Genomic DNA, 21,451 nt, shown 5'->3' on the forward strand with positions numbered 1-21,451 from the left:
TAATCGAATACAACTGTTTTTAGAGTTTACAGCTTTACCTCAAACAAAAATTTTAGAAACTATGTTTTTTTTTTACCTGGTACGTAACATACATTTAGCATTATATGAGGCACGTATCAGACAAATGAACCAACTGTTATAGCCCCACTCACTAACGAGCTCTTTTTAGCTCGGTGGGTAGATCATTTTAGTGGTACAGTCGAGCCTGTATTAAGCCGCAATTCCCGGGAATGGTGATTTTAATACAGGGTGACCGCTTAATACAGGTTCCACAAATAGGGAGTTTTATAACAAAACGATAAACAAGGCCACCTTATGTCATAATTGACCACTTAATGCCCTCTTAATAAGAGACACAGAATTGCTCAGGGGAAGAGATGGTACAAAATACGCTGACGTCCCTCGGGAATTACCGTCTTTAGTAGAGATGAAGCCAGAGGTGCCACTTTAAATATTTAACAGCTTTCTTGAGTTAATCCTAATTTTCTTCCTCAATACGGAGCCACCTAATACAGGTTCGACTGTAATCGGCGGGGGCACGATCCTCGGCTAGAGTCACATTTTTTTAAATTACCAGTCAACCTTGCCTGGAATCACATTTTTTTAAAATTACCAGTTCGGCTACTGTTTGACATTTCGAAATCAACTCTGGTACTTTTTTAGACTACGAGCAGTCCTTCCTCCTTCACGAAGTCTGTCGCACGAGTTAGGAGAAAGAACGGTGTAAAAATATTAATAGTGGCGCGCCACAGGACACGGGGAGTGGCCTCACGGTTTTTTTTTTCTCCTTTGATCGCGCGACGGAATTTGCTGAAAAAGAGGGACTGCTCGTAGTCTAGTTACGAAGCGTTTGTTAAAGTTCTAAAAATTCAAATCGTTACTCTCACCATAGCTTCGTTTTCTTCGTCGACCTCTTCGACCATTAAGAATGACGGCTGTTTGGATATAGATTGTCTTCGATTGTGATTTACCCAGTGACCCATCACTTCTTCAGCTTCAAGAGGCTCTTGGGATGGAAAATATTGAGCACAAATTTGGCTGTCGTAATTATCCACAAGTGACATCACTAACGAAGAACGAGACCTAAATGCCTCTGAGGTGTGTGCCAGCGAAGATAAACTCCCTTCTTCTCTCAGGTTTTTCAACGATTGTTCGAGAAATTGAAGCCGCGATGGATACGCCCCTACTTCGTGCATCGTTTCCTGGCCCCGTGAACGTTTCTCCTCCATATTATGTAGGCTCCATGTTCGGATCCGTCCCTCAGGCTCAACTGGAGCAGGTTCTGAGTAGGACATCGTTCTCTGGGCTGGCCTTCGCCACGTATGAAGCACGGTTTGGTCGTTTATCTCCAGCTCCCATCCTGAATCTTCAGATTCGCTACTGATTTCACCAGCCATATTCAAAGGGTAATTTTCAAACTGGGACGAACGTGACAAAACGGAGATTGTTGGAAAATGTTCATTATTATAGGACCCATCTGATAGATGGGGCATAATTCTGAAGCAGGATGTTCGGTAAAAGTTGAAGGAAGGATTTTTTATTGATGTGTGGAAATGCTGTGTAACTTTGTGTTTTCCTGAGCTTCTCGGCAGTGAAGGCACCCGGAGAGTTTAAGTCGGTTGAATCACTCAGCGAACGTTGTCTTTGTTCGTAATCAAGCACTCTGTGAAAACTTACGAATCAGTAAGTATCTGTTAACTTGTGTCAGGCAAAAACTAATGCACCATAAACCATCTTCTTAGCCTTTTTTTAAGCGAAGACTTTTCCATAGTTAACGCGGTCTTAAAAGTGGAACAAAATATAAGGTTTCAAAGTAACATCATGATGGTAATTTCAATTAAACATTACCAGTCGAAAAAAATTTATATTTCTTGCTAAACAGTTTCATTTTTTTTTGCCTCAATAGCATCTTTACAATCAATTTCCAGTCTTTTCCATGGTGGCATATTTTCCCGTCGAGTATTATTTACCTTTCACCTTTGTTCTCAAAATCAACACGTTCTCAGGCACAACACCCAAGAAGAATTCAATCGAGAGAAAAAAAATTATTTTGGACCTCCCCTTTCCGTGCCGGGAGACGCATTGTCCTCATTGTGAAAACTCTGACGTCTATGTTCAAGCAATTGCCGATTTGCGATTTGGACGTCGACCTCATCAAGTATCACGCGATTGAGATCTCGAGCTTATTATATAATTGTCCATTATGAATGGTTTTAGTGTCAAAACAAACATTTCTCCGGGAAATGAATCATATCTGTAATACATTTCGATCGCAAGTTATACCATTGTAGATACGCTGCAGCTAGTTACCTCTGGAAGTTAATATTCTGGTAAACGTCTCCTCGTGTGACTTGAGGGTGTTCATTTGCCGTAATTTCATTTCTGGTTTGATGAAAGTAATCGATATCACACCACTATGTATGGAACAACACTGAAGAGACCTATAAGAGTTAAGTTTCATTTTATTCAGCTGAATTCTACTTTCCGAGTTTAGCACAAACATAATTACAGTTTTTTTTACACCGGGACTTAAAATTAAATTTTGTGGCTTTTGTTGCGAGTTGGTGGACATGGCCTTTGCTACTTATGCACAAAGTAAATGGCTTCAGCAGCTGTTCACTTGCACATACCCATGGCGTAAGCTCGACATCGGAACAAAAATTAGCCAAATAATAACGAAGAACCAATACAGCCTGGTATTATTGCACGCGACTAACGCTTTGTACATAAAATAACTTGCTATTGGTTCTAATTTGGTGACCACTGCTATTCAAGTCAATAACAGGCCTTAAAAAATTTGAGAGCGATTTCAAGTAACTTAAATCAAAGTCTAAATAAGTGTCAAATGATATCTACTCTTTAAAGGAAAATAAGAATTCGGTACATATATTTAAAGAAGTATACCCTTAAAGTTATGTAGTTTTTATCGCCGCCTTCTGTTGTCCTAGGAAAATCTCAATACCCTTCTTCCATCTCTCGGAAGGCTTTTTGATCAATTAGGAACCTTACAAAATGACTTTCTAGGCTAAAGGAAATATAATTTTTTTGTTTTCGATGGCCAGAAATCTAAGTTTCTAGCGAACCTGTTACAGCTGTTTTCAATTGTCTGGTTTCTAAAGACGCTTCTTCTATAAGAAATATTAACCAGTCTAACCAGTTGTATGATTTACCTTCTTCTTCGTCCCCTTTAGGTTCAGTGATTAAAGTCAGCTCATGACATTTTGAAGCCTGAAATCAGAATAGTCAATAACCGTTTTGTGATAATCAGTACCAGTCAAATAATGAAATGTTTCGGCTTTTCTTTTCCTACATCTGGAGCAAACTCGTATGCATGTACCTGCTGGCGAAAGGAAGCAGACAGGCCGTGCGAAGGAGAATAAGTTCTACTCACAGAAAACATTTGATGAAACCTATTACATGATCACTCATTCTACCCATGAAATCACAGAGGTTTTGGTTTTACAAAGCACCTGGCCTTTACATCAGTATCATAAATAACCACTTACCTTTTCCACGCTTGTCGGTTGAACTTCTACACACTCCAAATCATATTCACTAGTGTGCTCCTGGACTAGTATCGCTGCTGCATAAGAACTCTGGCCGCTTTGAACCATTAGATGAGGGAACTGACTTAATGCTTGAGATGTTCCCTTCACTTTTGCAGTGTTTTGGGCCGCACTTGATTTGTCCTTTGACGTCTCTAAGATCTGTGAAGGATGACACGAGGAGTGGAACCAAAGACATATTCCATCAGGCATATTCCAAGATTCAGCAGAAGCTATTCTACCGACAAGCCTGTTTTTCCCACCAAAACGGGAAGGTAGATGATATTTTATATTTAATATGTTTCTTTTTTTGATGTTGAAAATTTCTTGTTCTACTTTCATTTTTTGGAATTAGAAAAATTTAAGCGCGCCAAATACATAAGCCGCGACAAGAAAACGCCAAGGTTCTTAGTTGAGTAAATGTTAACGCCTCTGAATTCTAATTTGGAAATCATTCTCGTTGTCAGTGATCTTAGGGAGAATCTAGAAGCACCAGGTCAGTATCGCGTTTCGCTGTTCAAAGATTGGCTGTACAAGCCACATTGGAGGATCTCAGGAAATTGGAGAGGGGGGGGGTTGATGGCTTTTCCGGTTGACCTTTAATTTTCTTTCAATGCAATTAGCGAAAAAATAATTTACTGTTAACTTTTTTTTACGACTAACGGTTAAAATTCGTCATTCTTACGCCTAAGGGCTAATCTTTTAGCCGTTTCATGTCTATCGGTTAATCCATTCATACCTCACATTGCAGCACAATACAAAACTCATCGCATTTTACCCACAATGCCTGGACAGACCTCAAGAAGTGACAAACTTTATCATTCTTTTTGGGTTTTACTATCATTGAACCAGTTTCATCTGTTGTGAAGTTCTCTGCTAGCATGATGCGATGATAGAAGAGCAAATCGTTTTGAGGGTCAGTCATCAGTTATGTTATATGAACGAAAAAATATGTTGGAACATGAATAAGGTATCACCAAAATCTCTAAAATAAAAACGAAACATTAGATTTAGGGTGGACGATCGAGTTATGTCAAAGAAAATCAGTTCGTGTTCTATATGTTTTCATTCTTTGTCAGCCATATTAATCAAAAACAATATTAGCAAGTTCACACCACAAATCCAAAAAGGATCATTTTCAAGCATTCTAAATACTTATGGAAAAGTGTGAGCTGATACTTTTCAAGTTCATACGAATTGAACGAATTTCCCTCTTCAAATTTTCACCTGCTACGCCTATCTATTTCCCTTTTGGATTTCATCTAATCTTTTTAAGTCTAAGACCGTTACCATGGCTGCTGGAATTGTCTGAATTTACCTTAAAGGAGGGTCTCAATTAGATCAACCGTTAGCCGTAATACGGCCAAAAACTTAGCTGCTAGCCGTAGTGATTGATAAATTTTAATCGTCAGTCGTAAAAATTATAGCCCTATAGAATTGTCTCTTCCTACAGCGTGTCATCTTGTGTCATTTTTGATTAGCCGTTAGTCGTAAATTGGCCAAAATTTTAACCATTGGCCGTAAAAGCCATCGCCCCATCGCGACCCTCTTAAAGTCGTATGACTCAGTGCTTTGTCTTCAATTTGACAGTGGAGGAGGACTTGTTTAGTCCCACTTGCTATCAGCGATTCTTATCAGGTTCAAAGTACATGTGTCAAACTGATTTTTTACGTTTTCTTACCCGATTGAGCCTTTCTCTTCAATTCTTCAGAAGATTCAGCTGAATCTGGAGACTAGACATAAATGAAAAGAACTAAATAGCGACTAACGGCTTTAATGTCTATCGAAAACAGGAAAAGGTCGAGAGGAGACATTTCAGAGTTTGAATGTATGAACATCTTCATGCTTTTGCGATGGGTTTTTTTTTTGTGTAAGTTGTTTTAATACTCATAAAACCTGCCCTTCAGAGAATCTCCCTATTTGTACTTTGGGCTCTGGTCGGCTCCTTGTGGTAGCTCCCTTTGTCTCGCTTGGCCATTGTGATTACATTGTGACATTCCATACAAAAGTGATGTGTGTGCTGCAGCTGCTGCTTCTGCTCATTCCATTATTCATATACAATTACCTTTGAGCAGTTTTCCTCAGCTTTGCCGTTCTGACCTTCAGACCCAAATTCTTCAGACATTATTCTATAATGAAGTCTCTCCTATATCAGGTGCAAGCTGTTACCTCGAACTATAAAGTAAATTTGAGATATGTTTCTCGACGGAGAAATAATGAAAATCTACACAACACTTGCCGGAAAAGACAGCACGATATGCTTTGGGGCTTCCAAGTGGTGGCTTTGAAAACAAAGATATTCATGTAGCAGAACAATTTTTGAAATGCTTGCGAAAAACTCAAGTCAGACTGCCCAAGTCAGATATCGGTCTGCCTTGGGCAGCCGCTGTAGTCTAAACATGACTACAAAGCGATACAAGTCAAAGCGGAGCGCAAACGATTACGCTACCTCAAATTTTACCTCCACCGTGACAGCCCTTGAAATCCATTATAACATGTGAAAAAGTTTTTTTGATTGTTTTTGCGTCCCGAATTCACCTAGCACCGAGGAAACACCGTTAAATTTTCCATGGCCTAGTGTATTATGACGCAACAAACGTGAACTTTACAGAAAATCCACTGACCAGTACTGGGTTCGAACAGACTGACTCGCTTCTCTTCCAGCGGCATTTGCCCTGGTTTCAAAACGCGTTACAGTGCACAATCTTTCATTTCACTGATGTGCCTGGCTTCCATCAAGAAACATTTTCTAACGCAGCACGCAAAACTGAAGGAGAGAAAGTGGCATACGCAAGCATGCATCCGTTTAGCATGATTCAATCATCAACGCACGCGCTCACGCCTTTGCCGGATTCTTCGAATCGCCTTTTTTCCCTGCTTTTGTTTTCGCTTTGTTTTTCTAATTTTGCACGAGGGGCCAAAGTGCGTTGTGCGATGAAACTATAACATTGTCGGCCAGTAAAATGTCAAAGAGTAGTGGCAGCCATGGAGGTTGACAAAGAATATGAGTTCCCACCTTTTTACTGCAGAAATCACAGACAAGAAAAGCAGCCCCTAAGTATTACCGATGCCATAGCCGTAGTACTCCACTTAAAGGTTTCACCTTCATTTCTTCGTTAAACTTAGGTAGTATTGTTAATCAAACTATTTCAAGTGTCTTTTAAAATTAATAACTTATTTAATTCAAATAGCATAAATAGTCATTAAATTATTTTTAAAAACATTATTTTATTCCAACTTCTTGCATTGCTTGGCTTTTATTAACATGCTCTTAGCCAGTGCATTTGTTAAGTACTCATGGCAGCGCGCGCATTGATTAATATGCTAAATATATGTTATTCACCGGACGGGAGGTCCGTATTAGGAAAAACTGTGCCCGAGGTCTTGGATACCGCCCGAAGCCCTAGGCCTCGGGCGTTACACAAGACAGAGGGCTCAGTTTTTCCCAATACGGACCGACCTTGGCTGGTAAATAACATTTTTATTTTTTTCCAAAACCTAACAAATGGTTGCGAAAAGAATCTGATTGATAAAAGGCTGTAAGTACGGCAAGATTCTTCATAAACTGAACAATTTATGAGCAAGTAGATGGTAGAGAAAACAAGAGCAATGCAAATGAAAGAGAGAGGTTTCATCAAAACATATTTATTTGCGTTATGATATTAAAATGTGATTTAAAAGGCTTCCAAGAAAACTTCGAAACATTTCTTTAAAAGGATCGGATACCGCCCGCTGTGAGCGGGCCGGATGGGGAGAATACTGCCCGCTCTTGGAACCAATCAGACTGCAGGATTTGTAGAATACCGCCCACTCACGAACTGAGAAAAAAACAATTGAATATTATTAACTGAGTTGATAACGTAGATTGGCCACCGTTAAGAGTTTGAAAGCTGAAGTTTCGAGCGTAGCGCTTCGTCAGAGCGAATGGACGAATTGTGGGTTGTGCGTGCGTTTATATGCAGAAATTGGAGCTGCGCTATTGTTGGGAAAAGGGTGAAAACAAGAACAAACTAGTTGAATGAAAAGTGCTCGTTGATACCGTGGGGATTAGAGTGCCGATTTGAAAGTATCGGTGGTTTTAAGTCATTGTAATTAATAGAAAGGTGGTTGACCTCATCAGGTTTAAATTTTCCGTTTGTAATTTACTTTGCAATATTTTAATATTTTTCGCTTGACGAAAAACCCCGATTCTTTTTTCTACCGAGCAGTTTTCTGTGGGTAGAAATCAAGGGTACGTTTCAAACAGCGTGTTCATCCGATGGGCTCATATAAAGTTTATGAGAAAGAATCGTGTTTTTGCTTGAGGATGTTTGTTTAATGATCGTAATCAATGCTTTCTTGAGGGTATCCAACAAGGTTCTTCAATCTAGTGATCCCGACTAATATTTTCTCTCAGTCCCGTAATTCCGACGGCTTGTACTGGCCAATCTTGATTATAAAAATGTTTTCCTAGTCCATTTCCTAAACGTAAGAGGGTCTCTTCGGTTGGTGGTGATTTTCTTAACCGGCATTGATCCGTTGAAGTCTTTGGTAACCGTAAGGCGTAAGTTTACCTCTTTTCACCAAAATGATGATATTGTTCATTTCAGAAGTTTTCAAAGTTTTGCACGAACTAAGTACGCTATTCACGGTAACGACTTCCTTTGGATTTAACTTTAATCACACACAAACGTATAAGTAAAGAATTCAGTGTGGCATAACAATCTCAACAACTGCATGAAACACTAAAGGTGACGGCAATCCTATTGTGCCATAGCAAGGGAAATAAAGAATAATTACCTGAACACAATTCTGTTATTTAAGCGAATACTTCTACCAAAGCCGGAGCCCCATTATCCTCTTTGTCTTGTTTCCCTGTGTTTTCTTGCGACTTCTCGAAGTCAGAACGCTCGAGGCTAACCGGTTCGCCCGCCTGAATATCTGTCTGATAGAGGCACCACAGGGGAGTTAAAGCTCTTGTTGCTGCTGCAGCAAATGTTTATGTCCAGTCCCTCATCTTCTATATGCTATGTGGTGCCATCCAATACAGGAGGTAACGGTTAAATTACTTGTATGGCCGACAGAATAATGGCACGTTCTGGTAAAGGATACCAAGAATTTGGATTTAAAATAGTGCGCCGCCCGATGGCTTGGCCTCTTTAAACCTTCTTTGGCTGCATTTCCAAACTTTCTTACGTAATCTAACACCGTGAAAAGTTTATATTTGTGATGCATAACTGAGTGAATATCCTCCACGTCTAGTGTCATGCAACTCAAGGGGTTAAGAGCCTCACATCGATATAATTCCGAGACTTTCTGGAGTTTCTCTTTTTGTTACGCCGTTAAGCACTTCAATTGACGCAACAGTTTTAGATGCCACCTTACCCTTTGGGCCGTTAAGGATTTTTGGTAAGTTGGCAACTTCGCTTTTGATAGAATTTTAATTCCTGCGCAATTAGTGAAGTGTCGCTGACCAGTCCGATCAATTTCATCATAAATTCTCGTCAACGGACATTCCCGTTCTTGGTTCGTTCAAGTGATTATTTCAGTCCCGTATCTCGCCCCTTAAAATCGCCGATTCCAGTGTCCCGCCGGCATAACATCATTCCCGCATCTCGCCCCCTTCTTACACTAAATTCTCGGATCCCGGATGTTCAAATGCAAGCAATATAGATTTCGGTGTTTTCTTTCCTTCATAAATTTAGACCAATAAATTTAAGGTATTCGATTAAAACATGATCTCTATCGGTGAAACGTCATCTCTGAACAGCTCATACGGCTGGAATTTGATAATCGCCGTTCACTGAGGTCACTGCAGTAGCCAGAATTATAATCGATAGGGGTAAATCATCGTAATCGTTCGTGGAGATCGGCTTTAATTTGATCTTATGACGCAATATCAACGGAGCGGTAAGAATTCTAGCCAGTCGCAACCTTCGTGTTTGAAATAAAGACCGTAACTGTTGAGTAGCCACTGACGAAAATTGACCAGTTTCATTCTTCTGTTTTTATATATCTTTCGCACTGCGAGACTGATCCAATCACTGCGACAGGAAAAAAATGTACATGTGGTCTGACAACTTTGGTTTATGAATCACTGCTCTAAAGTTTGTCATAAGGGGATTTTATGAGCAACTAGCTGAATTTTACAAACCGTAACCTTTTCAGCCTCCAAATAGTTACATTGTTGTTGTCATTGTGACCGACTTTAGTTTCGTGCCACGAAAATTGCGCCAAAACTCTAATTACTTCTACTATACAAGCACTTTTTGTTTGTCTTGACGACAAAGTTTACGACCAAGTTTATATTACAGGGTAAGTACCAGGGACCTTAACGCGAACCACGACGCTAATGGCAACAAGGACAAGGCAAAACAAAATATCATAACAGTTGGCAAAATAATAGCTGATCAGCAGGTACCTACTAAACCTTTGTAAATTACTTAGCTGCCCTGTAAAAAACAAAATGAAATCACCAAAATTTGCGTGATCAGTGAACGGAACCTTTAAAATAAGTTTCCATTTGGAACTTAAAGCGGCTCACATACGTTATGCTGAAGTTTCAGTGAAGCGTCGTAAGAAACCGTGAACACACCCAGCCATCCGCAAAATTTTAACATAAAATATAATACATTTTTTAAGTGACGTCTTCCTCGGCGTTGCCTCAGTTCCTTACTGCTAAAGGTCCTTGGTGTTGATCTGGTATTTGCAAACTTCTGAAGTGCAAAGTCAGACTGCCTCAGCATATTTCAAAATCAGTAATTTAACACTTGTACTTGACAGGTTTGTTTTAGATGACCTGTCACACTCTTAATTCCTCTGATCGCACTTTCTCTTATAAAGAACCAAAATTCTTATCACAAGAATAATTTTATTGCCAGTAACTTTGATAAGTTTACATGTAAATACTGATTAAAAAATTCAATAAAGGTTTTTTTATCACAAGTGTATATTTCTCATGTGACCTCTAACGTAGAAGTCAGTTGCATCTATTTGGGATTGAGCTCAGAAAGGAAGAGATGTGCTTCTTTACTCATTAAGCTGTAGAGTCTAAAAGTTAATAACTATGGAGAGGAAGAAATGAAATACATCAATTTCATTATTGCCAAAAAGCTCTTGGGTAAGTAATTAGAAATTAAAAATTACTCAAACTGTAAATACCCGACTGTTGCAATGTTGATTTCCTCACTATTTTGTTTACAAAACATTTCATTACAATTCTCTATGTTACCACTAGTTCCAACATGAGATTTTCTGTTTGGTATTGTTACATGCAATGTTAGTAGTAAAATTGATAATCATTGACTACTTTACATATTAAGACTCTTTTTTAGAGCAAGCAAATAACAGTGGACATTTACTTTGGAAAATTCTGCTTATAAAAGCTTTCATGACTGCTTGTCCCTAATTCCAAACGCTTTTCTTTCATTTGTAAGAACTTCCATGACCTTCTTCTCCATGTCCTCCAAGGAAATGCTGACTTTATCCAGTGATGAAAAATCCTGTTTTGAAGCAATAACATTAACAGCGTTGATGTGAATCAAAATTATTCTCCTTACGGTCTGTCATACAGGTCTTGTGATGTTAGTTCGGAGAATTTGGTATTGAATCAACTTTTAATCTCCTAACTGATATTTTTCCTTATTTTCATCACTTGTCTGCTTGATGACTGTATTGATATTGTAAGGAAAAATTCTGTCTTGGTCACCAACAGGAGTGGAAGAGTTAATAAAATATCATACCTTCATAATCATTGTTCCTTGATGATAGAAAAGCTGTATCAAATTTCCTTTTTCTTACAATGCCAGACCTCTTTGATTTGGGAGTAACTGCAACAATATTATGAAGAAATTTTTAAGACAATGTCTCCCTTGTAAAGCTACATGAATCACATTATTATCTGGCCACTATATTTTTTGTTTGACAAGGTGTGTAAGTATTTACCAGACTGAAAAGAGCTATATTGCATGCCACAATAAAATGAATACATGTAGGAAATGCGCTGAATTGAAGTCAAATCTAAATAAGTGTAACTGAAGGAACATTTTAAGAAATCCTCAATTGACCTTACAATTTTCCTAAAGGGACCAAACTGTGTATGGCTCCCAACAACATTTTCAATATGCACATAGCTTCATTGCTAAATTATATTAATTTTAATTTTGTTTTGTGTTTGCTACAAAAAAGTTGTATGTCCAGGGAGAAACTGAAAACCAGAGCCAACATGTATTACAAAATGAGCCACCAATCATTAAAAAGAACTTGATTTAGTGGTTTAATTTGCTTCCAGTTAAATCCATTGTCTAGTAACGGTAAAAAATGAATTAAGCACATACCAATTGGCTGGGTAATTTAAAAAGTAATCCACTGTTTTTTTTCCCTCTCTTTTGTTTTGTTTTGTCTTTTTTTTTGGAAATGTGTTCTTTTCAAAGAGGGATTAGGGCTTAATACACCACTTAAAATTCACTGTCACTCTGAATATACTCTGAAAAATAATGTAAGGCATTTTACAATGAAAAAGCAAACATGACTCAACCAAACTCTACATAATAGATACATGTACCTGCAAATTGTCATGGTTGTGTTATCAGGTGATCACACTCCAGTGTCAAGCGTTTGAACACAAGCTCATCAGTGTACTGCTCTTGCATCAAGTATCTGACAGAATCCAGGAAAAACTAGTAAATTTATAGTCACACATATAACAGCACTGTAACAACTGTCAATCAAAACTAAAAAAAATTGCACACTACAATCAGGAGTAAAAAAGAATTAACAAAAAGATCCAATCATTGTTGAGAACAGTTCAAACCAGTGAATCTTTGAGTTGTTAATTACTACATGTAGGAAACTTATAGCTGATTTACCCTTTCTTAAAAAGCTGCTACTTTTTGTTATTGCCTTCTGCAACAGTTTATATTTGCAAGCTATATCATAAGAAACATATTCAATAACACACTGTAAATCTTTGAACCAATACTTAGAAGGGGCAAAATATATATTAAGTTGTGTCTACATGCACTTAACTTTGTATAGTTGTTTTTTCATTAGGCATGCAATACATCACACCTTTCTATCATTCACTACTGACTATTAACTCGTGCAAGATGTCAGGAAAAAATGAGGAGATGGAAAATCACAGACCTGTAAAGCCACAATGACATAGGTTCATCATTACAGGTACAATAAACAATAGATTTTTGACCACCCTCTTTTTCTCAAAATTAGTTTTAACAACTACCTACACTTCTACAGAGCCCCTTCTTATACCACTAGTCAAGGAGGTTGGCTCTGTCTCAAAGAACTTATATAAATGGTCTTAACCCTTCATAAAGAATAAGAGGAGGTTACTTTGACCAGTTACCATGGTGATATAAGTAACTAATGGGAGAAAGGAACAGGTTTACCTGACAGGGGTCCAGAGGAAATAAATACAATGGGTGTGTGCTCACTGCATGCCTTTGATGATCTGTTGAAACAAAAAAGGCTATGATGACCAAGTATATTCACTGAAACAGCCATTAAGGCCATGACTGTCTAAGGAAGAAAGAATATTCTGCAGTTTTTGAGAAGCAAGCGAAATACATAGTGACAAATTGTGGTGGAGAGAGATGGAGCAAAATATTCAGAGAGAACTTATAGCTAAAAGCTTCAAAAAGCCAGTGAAAATTACCCTGAAATTTACATTCATTGTCACTTATTGTCCACAATCCACAAAATGAAATCTTTGCAATGCTAATTCATGCAGCTGCATGTAATCCATACATCATTTTAAAGGAATCCTGTTCAGGTAATAACTTTTCAAAACAATTTGGTGTTATTAAGCACAAGTAAATTTTTCAAAGACAACATAATTGCAAGAGTGCATAAGGCAAATGCAATTTGTACATGTGTAGCACTTATTCACAATTTCAACAGCATACTATTTATAATCTGCACTTGTGTTACAACTTTGCACTTGTGCTGCATGAAAAATGCACTTGTTCTCAGCCAATAAAAATTGCATAATTTTTTCATGTATATTATCATGCATTTAATTGTCAAACTTTACTGATGACCACTCACATTGAAATCTTTAAGAATGGAAAGACTTACAAACAAAAGGGATACTTACTTGATAGTAACAATGAAATTGTTTTCTTCACAGTCTTCCAACACAATAAGAGCCATCCTCACAGAGGCGCATAACTGTGAAGCTAATGCAATGCTTGATTCCTTCTTAACAGTAAATCCTGATAGTCTCCAGCTTCTTGATGATGATTGTTGTTGAATCTGAACTTTTTGCTGAGGGCACATACAGGCATGCTCCCTTTCCACTTTCCTTTTCCTGTAATTACAGTAAGTTGGCCATATTAATACAGCTGTTACACTTGTAAAATTCACCAAACCTGACTACCTATTTATTAACTAACTGTTAATAATAATAATACTTACTATTGTCACTTACTATTTAAAAATAGTAAGTGACAAGGAAAAGCTCCTTGTTCACAGATAATTTTTGTTATTTTTTCGTTAGCCACATTGAACAGCTAATGAACAAATTGTGTATTTCTGACAAGTTTATCCACTACAATAACTGACCTCTCGAGGGAGGCATAATTTGTTTTATTATGATGTTGAATTTAGTAAGTTTCAATTTTGCTCAAACATTGAGTAATTTACTTAATGCATGAACTGTCACTTGCAAATTTTGCATACAACTGTATACTAGTGAATGAAAATTATCAGAGTTAGAGATAGGGGTCACCAGTAAGTTGGTCAACAGGATAAAAAGTCAGCTCTAGGCTCTGGTAGTATGAACAGTCTTGCATCTTAGGAAAACTGTTTAGTTATGGTATCAGTAATTGACAAAAAGCATACATTGGGGAGCAACTTCTGCATTCACATTCTTTTCTTAGCTAATCTCTTATCACTTTTATCAACTTTTGTCTTTGTTCCAGCTTGATTGTTTTTGTCATTGTAATTAGCACTTGAGCCATCCAGCTTTTATTTGCCTCTTTTTGTTTTGTGGAGGAAATATCTTGGGGCATTTCCTCCATGGCCTGCTTCTTGCCCTCTTCTTTTGTAACCACTGAAGGTTACCACTTATCACTCTGCATATACCCACTAGACATAATGGTGCTCTCTGAGCCACCTCTGTCTTTCTTTACATGAACATTACTTTTTCCATTTGATACATGATGATAATAGTGATATGGATGGAGTGGCAGCAGCTGTGTGTGGTTCACATCACCCCATGAAATTTGCTTTGCTGGGATAGGCACATCACTCTTCTCCTCATGATTAGTCTTGCTGATGCATAGGTGATAAAGGGATCAAGAGTGGATTAATGTGATTATATGCACATTGTTAGCTGTCATAGCCATGTAAATATGACAAAATTGAAGGTGCGTGTAGACCCCAATTTGAGGCTGGAATTTGCCAATCTTTAGGGCTTGCTGTTGTAGCACCTGGTTAAAACTTGGAATTAGAGGGATTCTGTACTGCATAAGACCATCACATAAATGTAAAACCACAAGCTCCAGTAATCTCAAAAGTTCTCCTCAAGTGCATGATTGTACTATTAACACTACATAATATTACAAGGGCAACCAAAACAGTCCCAACAGGGATGAAGGAGTGCTTCATTTAGGTTGCAGGATGAGTTGCTCCATCCAATATACTGTAAGTAAGTACCGTACATTATGTCAGCAGCCAACTTTTGGTTCACATTGAAGCTCTAGTTGTTGACATCAAAAATCCAAAACTTTTCAAATATAAAGTATCAAATATTATCAAATCCTTACAAAACAAGTGCTAAACACATAGAGCAGACAAGTTGCTACAACTAGCCCACTTACTCTGACCTACAACTACGCAACTAGGTTATAAGCAGGGAAAACTATAGTTTCGAGAGAACACAAAGTCATGGTATGCAGTTTTCAAAGGCTTGCAAGTTAGAAATGTATTGGCTCCTTTTGCAGCTTGTTCCATCAGATAGCACTTAACCCTTTAACTCCCAAGATCTCATAAGTAATTTCTCCTCACTGTCTGCCATACAGTTCTTGTGATGTTAGTTTGGAGAATTTGGTATCGAGTCAACTTATAATCACCTAACTGATATTTTTCTTCATTCTCATCACTTGTCCACTTGATATTGTATTGATATTGTAGGGAGAAATTCTGTCTTGGTCACTTATGGGAGTAAAAGGGTTAATCAAATATCATACCTTCACAATCATTGTTCCTTGATGATAGAAAATCTGCATCAAATTTCCTTTTTCTAACAATGCCAGGCCTCTTTGATTTAGGAGTAACTGCAACAACATGTTGAAGAAATTTTTAAGACAATGTCTCCCTTGTAAAGCTACACAAATCACATTTATTTATTATTTGGCAATTATATTTTTGTTTTGCAAGGTGTGCAAGTATTCACCAGACTGAAAAGGGCTATACTGCGTGTCACAATAAAATGAAAAGGAAATGAGCTGAATTGAAGTAAAATCTACCTAATTATAACTGAGAGAACATTTTAAGAAATCTTCAAGTGACCTTACAATTTTATTAAAGGGACCAAATTGTGTAAGGCTCCCAACAACATTTTCAATATGCACACAGCTAATTAATAATAATTAATATAACTGAGTAATGAAGCTGTGTGCATATTGAAAATGTTGTTGAGAGCCATAAAATTAAAATTATTTTAATTTTGTTTTGCGTTTGCTTCAAAAAAGTTGTATGTCCAGGAAGAAACTGAGAGCCAGAAACAAGATGTTTCACAAAATGAGCTACCAATTATTAAAAAGAATTTGGTTTGGTGGTTTGATTTGCTTGCAGTTAAATCCATTGCTTAGTACCAGTAGTAATAGTAAAACATGAATGAATTTTTGACCCAAAGCACATACCAATTGTTCGGGTAATTTAAAAAAGAAATCCACTGTTAAATTGACAACTGTCCTGGTTTTTTTCCCTCTCTTTTGTTTTGTTTTGTCTTTTTTGAGGGATTAAGGTATAACACACCACTCAAAATTCACTGTCACTCTGAATATACTCTAAAAATAATGTAAGGCATTTTAAAGCAAGCATGACTTAATCAAACTCTACATGATAGATACATGTACCTGTTTATTGTCCTGGTTGTGTTATCAGGCGATTTACTGCACTTCCCAGATCACACTCCAGCGTCAAGCATTTGAACACAAGCTCATCAATGTACTGCTCTTGCATCAAGTATCTGACAGAATCCAGGAAAAACTTGTAAATTTATAGTCATAACAGCACTGTAACAACTGTCAATCAATACTAAAAAAAATTGCACACTACAATCAAGAGCAAAAAAGATTTAATAAAAAGATCAAATCATTGTTGAGAACATTTCAAACCAGTCAATCTTTGAGTTGTTAATTACTACATTAGTACATCAGAGTGATTGGAATTGCTCTGATGAAGGGCTAACGCTGGAAATGTCAGCTTTTTTACCCTTTACGCTGGCTAATTTACGTTTTCAACTCAGTTGTTAACACTAAATTACCCACTATACTCTCCCACCGACACAGCACCACAGTTTCTTTAGAAACTTACCCCCTTTATTCATTACTGCAGCTGAGTTACCCTATATAAAAAAGCTATTACGTACTAAAACTGTACTTTTTGTTATTGCCTTCTGCAACAGTATATATTTGCAAGCTGTATAATAAGAAACATAATATTCAAAAACACACGGCAAATTAATCTTTGAACCAATATTTAGAAGGGGCAAAATTATATAAGTTGTGCCTACATGTACATGTACATGCCCTTGACTCTATATGGTTGTTATTTTTGGTAGGCATGCAATACACCACAGTTTTCTACCATTAAATTTATTACTGTATAAACCCATGCAAGATGTTAGGAAAAAATGAGAAGAGATGGAAAATCACTGGCCTGTAAAGCTTCAATGACATAGGTTCGTCATTACAGGTACAATAAACAATAGATTTCAACCATTCTCTTTTTCTCAAAATTAGTTTTAACAATACCTACATTTCTGCAGAGCCCCTTCTTTTACTACTGATCAAGGAGGTCAGCTCTGTCTCTTTGTAAAGAAAAATGAATTTTGGAAAGGGAAGTAATGGTGCACATTGTCATGGTAGCTCAATGAACGATCACAAACTTGCAAGTTATGCCGCCAACGAGGTCGCTAACATATGCTAGGATTGCTGCGGAATTAGATTACATGCCTGCTTTGCTAGTGTGCAAACTTATCACCTAGAACCTTTCAATAAAACACCTTCATGTCAACAATGTTTGATACAACGCTGAAACAAACATGACTTTGTGGACAAAGCCGTGTCACTCTTTGAATCTTAACAAATCCAAGAGCGTGCCATTCTATTCAAAAGCTGATCGGTTTTGCACCTTATTTCACCTTTAAATTGCGAAAGTTGATTCTAGGAAGCTACAATTGAAAGAATGTAATTATCCTGCGCCATTACAGCCCACAAGTGCTCTGTTTTGTGAATTGCTAGAGGTAAAGTTTACTCCAGTCGTGTAAACTTTATGAATCTTAACGAATCCAAGAGCGTGCCATTCTATTCAAGAGCTGATCGGTTTTGCACCTTATTTCACCTTTAAATTGCGAAAGTTGATTCTAGGAAGCTACAATTGAAAGAATGTAATTATCCTGCGCCATTACAGCCCACAAGTGCTCTGTTTTGCGAATTGCAAGAGGTAAAGTTTACTCCAGTCATGTAAACTTTACCCGGCGCAAAACAAAGTGCTCTGATTAGTCCATTCAGGTAATATTTACCCTTATCTGGTAAACATTTTCCGTGCATATTGTTTTTGGTAAGGGCACAATGTTTCCAACACATGTTATAACTGGTTTAAACCCTTAATAAGGAATAAGAGAGGGCTACTTTGGCCAGTTACCATAGTGATATAAGTAACCAGGGAGAAAGGAACAGCTTTACCAGACAGGGGGTCCAGAAGCAATAAATACAATGGGCATGTGCTTGTTGTATCATCATCCTTCGGTGATCTGTTGAAACAAAATAGGTTATGATGACCAAGCATATTCATTGAAACAGCCACTGAGGCCATGACTGTCTAGGAGAGAAAGAATCTTCCACAGGTTTTGGGAAACGAACACCGCAAAATACATAGTGACAAATATTGGTAGAAAGAACTGGAACAAAATGTTCAAAGAGAATTTACCATAGTTTCTTGGCTCTAAGGCACATGGTTTTTACAAGAAAATTCTTTCCTCGGTTGGAAAGTTAATGCTGAAATTGAGGTGCATCTTATAGCCCAAGTATTTTTGCACAACAAAATCTTGATATCAAAATTTTAGCAGAACTTATACTGTAGTTAAAAAGACAAGAAAAGGACACTAACTGTTGAGAGAAAAAGGAGAAAAAGCAGAGCTTTTTGGTCTGAGGTGTAGCAAAGAGTACATCAAATTCAAACTTTTATTCCTATGAATTAAAAATGAATACTGCTTTTAGAACACTTAAATCAACTTCTATAGAAAAGCAAACAAGTGGAAATTTGCATACGTGCTCAAGAGCACGTGCTCGGTAACATGATATCCAACTCAGGTCTTTTGGTTTGTAGTGTTGCAAGGATGCACACTTTGCTGTCATCAGCAGCCCACCAGAAAACAGGACATGTTGCTGGTTGCATCATTTTCACACCATGGATTCTGAAATGCCATATTCATGAGCAATTTCACGATTGTTGTTGACTGCCTCAGCTTTGGCAACAATTTTCAACTTGAAGTTGAGGTCATATCAGTGATGGTGAGTGCTTAGCATATTTGCAATCGAACAAGAAGTCGAAGTTAAACTCTGACTGTTTAGGATGAGAACGCATCAGTTAGTTTTGCAACTGAGTTTTAAATCAGTTGGTTGATGTTTAACCCTTTAACTCCCATGGGTGACCAAGACAGAATTTCTCCTTAAAGTATTTATACAATAGCAACTAGATAAGTGATGAGATTAAAGGAAAAGATCAATTTGGGGATAATTACTTGATCCAAAACAAAATTCTCTGAATGAACATTGTAAGAATTGTATGGTTGATGGTAAGGAGAATTACAAATTGGATCTGGGAGTTAAAGGGTTAATAGAATGAAATCAGGATCATTGAATACTCATAATCAGGTGTGAAATTTTAGCCTTGGTTTTTATGTAGATCATTAAATTTGTGACTTTTTCACTTTTATTTACATTTTAACAAAAGAGTTTGCATGCCAGTTGTGTAGGAATAATTGTTCTCAGTTCCATTAAATCCTTTTGTTAACTCTCATCCTTTTGGTGCATCTTATAACCAAGTATTTTCACGTAATTTTCAGTCTGGGAACTTGGCTTGACTAAGTTATTAAGTTTGAGGTGCATCTTAGAACCAAGTTCGCCTTATAACCGAGAAACTATGGAAAAGTTATTGAAACAAAATGTTCAGAGAGAATTTATAGTTAAAAGCTTCAAAAAGCCAGTGAAAATTACCCTTAAGTTTATATTGTCACCTATTGTCCACAATCCACAATGTGAAATCTTCATAATGCTAACTCATGCAGTTGCATGTAATCCATACAACATTTTAAAGGAATCCTGCTCAAGTAATAACTTTTTAAAATCAATTTGGTGATAATAAGCACAAGTAAATTTTTCAAAGACAACATAATTGCAAGAGTGCATAAGGCAAGTGCAATTTTTACATGTGTAGCACTTATTCACAATTTTAACAGCATACTATTTATAACATGCACTTGTGTTACAACTTTGCACTTGTGCTGTGTGAAAAATGCACTTGTTTTCAGCCTATCAGAAGTGTCTAATTTTTTTGTGTTTATTATCATGCATTTAATTGAACTTTATTTGACCACTCACAATGAAGTCTTTAAGAGTGGAAAGACTTACAAACAAAGGGGATACTTACTTGATAGTCTCAATGAAATTGTTTTCTTCACAGTCTTCCAACACAATAAGAGCCATCCTCATGGAGGCACATAACTGTGAAGCCGATGCAATGCTTGATTCCTAATGTTAACAGTAAATCCTTATGGCCTCCAGCTTCTTGATGATGATTGTTGTTGAATCTGAACTTTTTGCTCAGGACACATACAGGCATGCTCCCTTCCCACTTTCCTTTTCCTGTAATTAAAGTTGGCCATATTAATGCAACACTTTTAAAATTAAATTCACCAAACCTGACTGCGTATTAAATAGTAGGAAACGCTCCTTGTTCACAATCACTCTTGGTTTTTTTCACGATGGCCATATAGAACTAACAGCTAACATGCAAATGGTGTATTTCTTACGAGTTTGTCCAAGACGATAATCGACCTCTCGAGGAAGGCATGGTTTGTTTACCCACGAAGAGCTTTCTCTCTGTTTAGCACGAGCAAGATTTTTAAAGTAAGAGTACTGAAACTTTTAAAGGATCGTATCGCAGGATGAAATCAAATGATAAAACATACAGACTCACCTCGGCGCTCTTTGCAGTTGTGTCAGAATCCTCACTCTTACTTTCGACCATTGTTTAATTGAAGCGGCAGATTGTGATATGATGTTGGACTTCATCCTCTGAAGGCACTGAAGTTCTTAAACCTTTTCGCCTTTTTGCTTTGTACTAAAATACAGCCTGTTGAAAACTCTCGCTCTTCTTGCCAGCGCCATCGCTCGCGACAATCATCCACGTGGTCTTTCTTCCGGGATCTAATAGATATTTTACCCAGTTCTCACCTAATCGTACCATTTTGGTACGCAGGCGAGCCAATATACCCCTGGCGATAACAAACGAGCCTGACTTGGTGCCGAAGCGTACCATGAAGGTACGTCTAGTGATTCACTCTTTCTAAATTCAGTAAAATCTACAGTGATGTTATTTTGAAGTTACGGCGATGAAATACGTCAGGCATTTATAGAGTGGCCGTGAGAAGAATGGTACGAGTCAACAAACGGCGC

General features: G+C 37.4%; 2 protein-coding genes across 18 annotated transcripts; both read right to left on the reverse strand.

Moving 5' to 3' along the window:
• Positions 1 to 1,521: 1,521 nt before the first annotated feature.
• LOC149050608 (uncharacterized) lies at positions 1,522 to 4,187 on the reverse strand. Of its 2 annotated transcripts, XM_089195738.1 has the most exons (4): positions 3,507 to 4,187; positions 3,171 to 3,228; positions 2,311 to 2,441; positions 1,522 to 1,663 (listed from the first exon to the last, which is right to left on the reverse strand). In XM_089195738.1, exons 1-3 carry the CDS (start codon positions 3,885 to 3,887, stop codon positions 2,407 to 2,409), a joined length of 474 nt encoding a protein of 157 aa, XP_089051864.1. In that variant the 5' UTR covers positions 3,888 to 4,187; the 3' UTR covers positions 1,522 to 1,663; positions 2,311 to 2,406. The 2 variants fall into 2 exon arrangements, with proteins under 2 accessions (XP_089051864.1, XP_089051863.1); XM_089195737.1 differs by lacking the exons at positions 1,522 to 1,663; positions 2,311 to 2,441 and having other exon boundaries at positions 3,013 to 3,228.
• A 6,191-nt stretch (positions 4,188 to 10,378) lies between these two features.
• On the reverse strand, positions 10,379 to 21,420 carry LOC149050609 (uncharacterized). Of its 16 annotated transcripts, XM_089198150.1 has the most exons (10): positions 20,424 to 20,562; positions 18,882 to 18,961; positions 18,458 to 18,525; positions 16,625 to 16,737; positions 15,734 to 15,820; positions 14,385 to 14,974; positions 13,639 to 13,851; positions 12,932 to 12,993; positions 11,267 to 11,353; positions 10,379 to 11,026 (listed from the first exon to the last, which is right to left on the reverse strand). In XM_089198150.1, coding segments are annotated over exons 6-10 (384 nt in total). In that variant the 5' UTR covers positions 14,387 to 14,974; positions 15,734 to 15,820; positions 16,625 to 16,737; positions 18,458 to 18,525; positions 18,882 to 18,961; positions 20,424 to 20,562; the 3' UTR covers positions 10,379 to 11,006. The 16 variants fall into 16 exon arrangements, 9 of the variants coding, with proteins under 9 accessions (XP_089054276.1, XP_089054275.1, XP_089054279.1 ...); XM_089198149.1 differs by lacking the exons at positions 18,882 to 18,961; positions 20,424 to 20,562 and adding an exon at positions 20,973 to 21,114; XM_089198153.1 differs by lacking the exon at positions 18,882 to 18,961 and having other exon boundaries at positions 14,385 to 14,812; positions 20,424 to 20,502.
• Between the last annotated feature and the right edge of the window lie 31 nt (positions 21,421 to 21,451).

This window comes from Pocillopora damicornis, chromosome 2, assembly GCF_964200805.1.
Source record: "Pocillopora damicornis chromosome 2, jaPocDami1.2, whole genome shotgun sequence".
NCBI classification, from domain to species: domain Eukaryota; kingdom Metazoa; phylum Cnidaria; class Anthozoa; order Scleractinia; family Pocilloporidae; genus Pocillopora; species Pocillopora damicornis.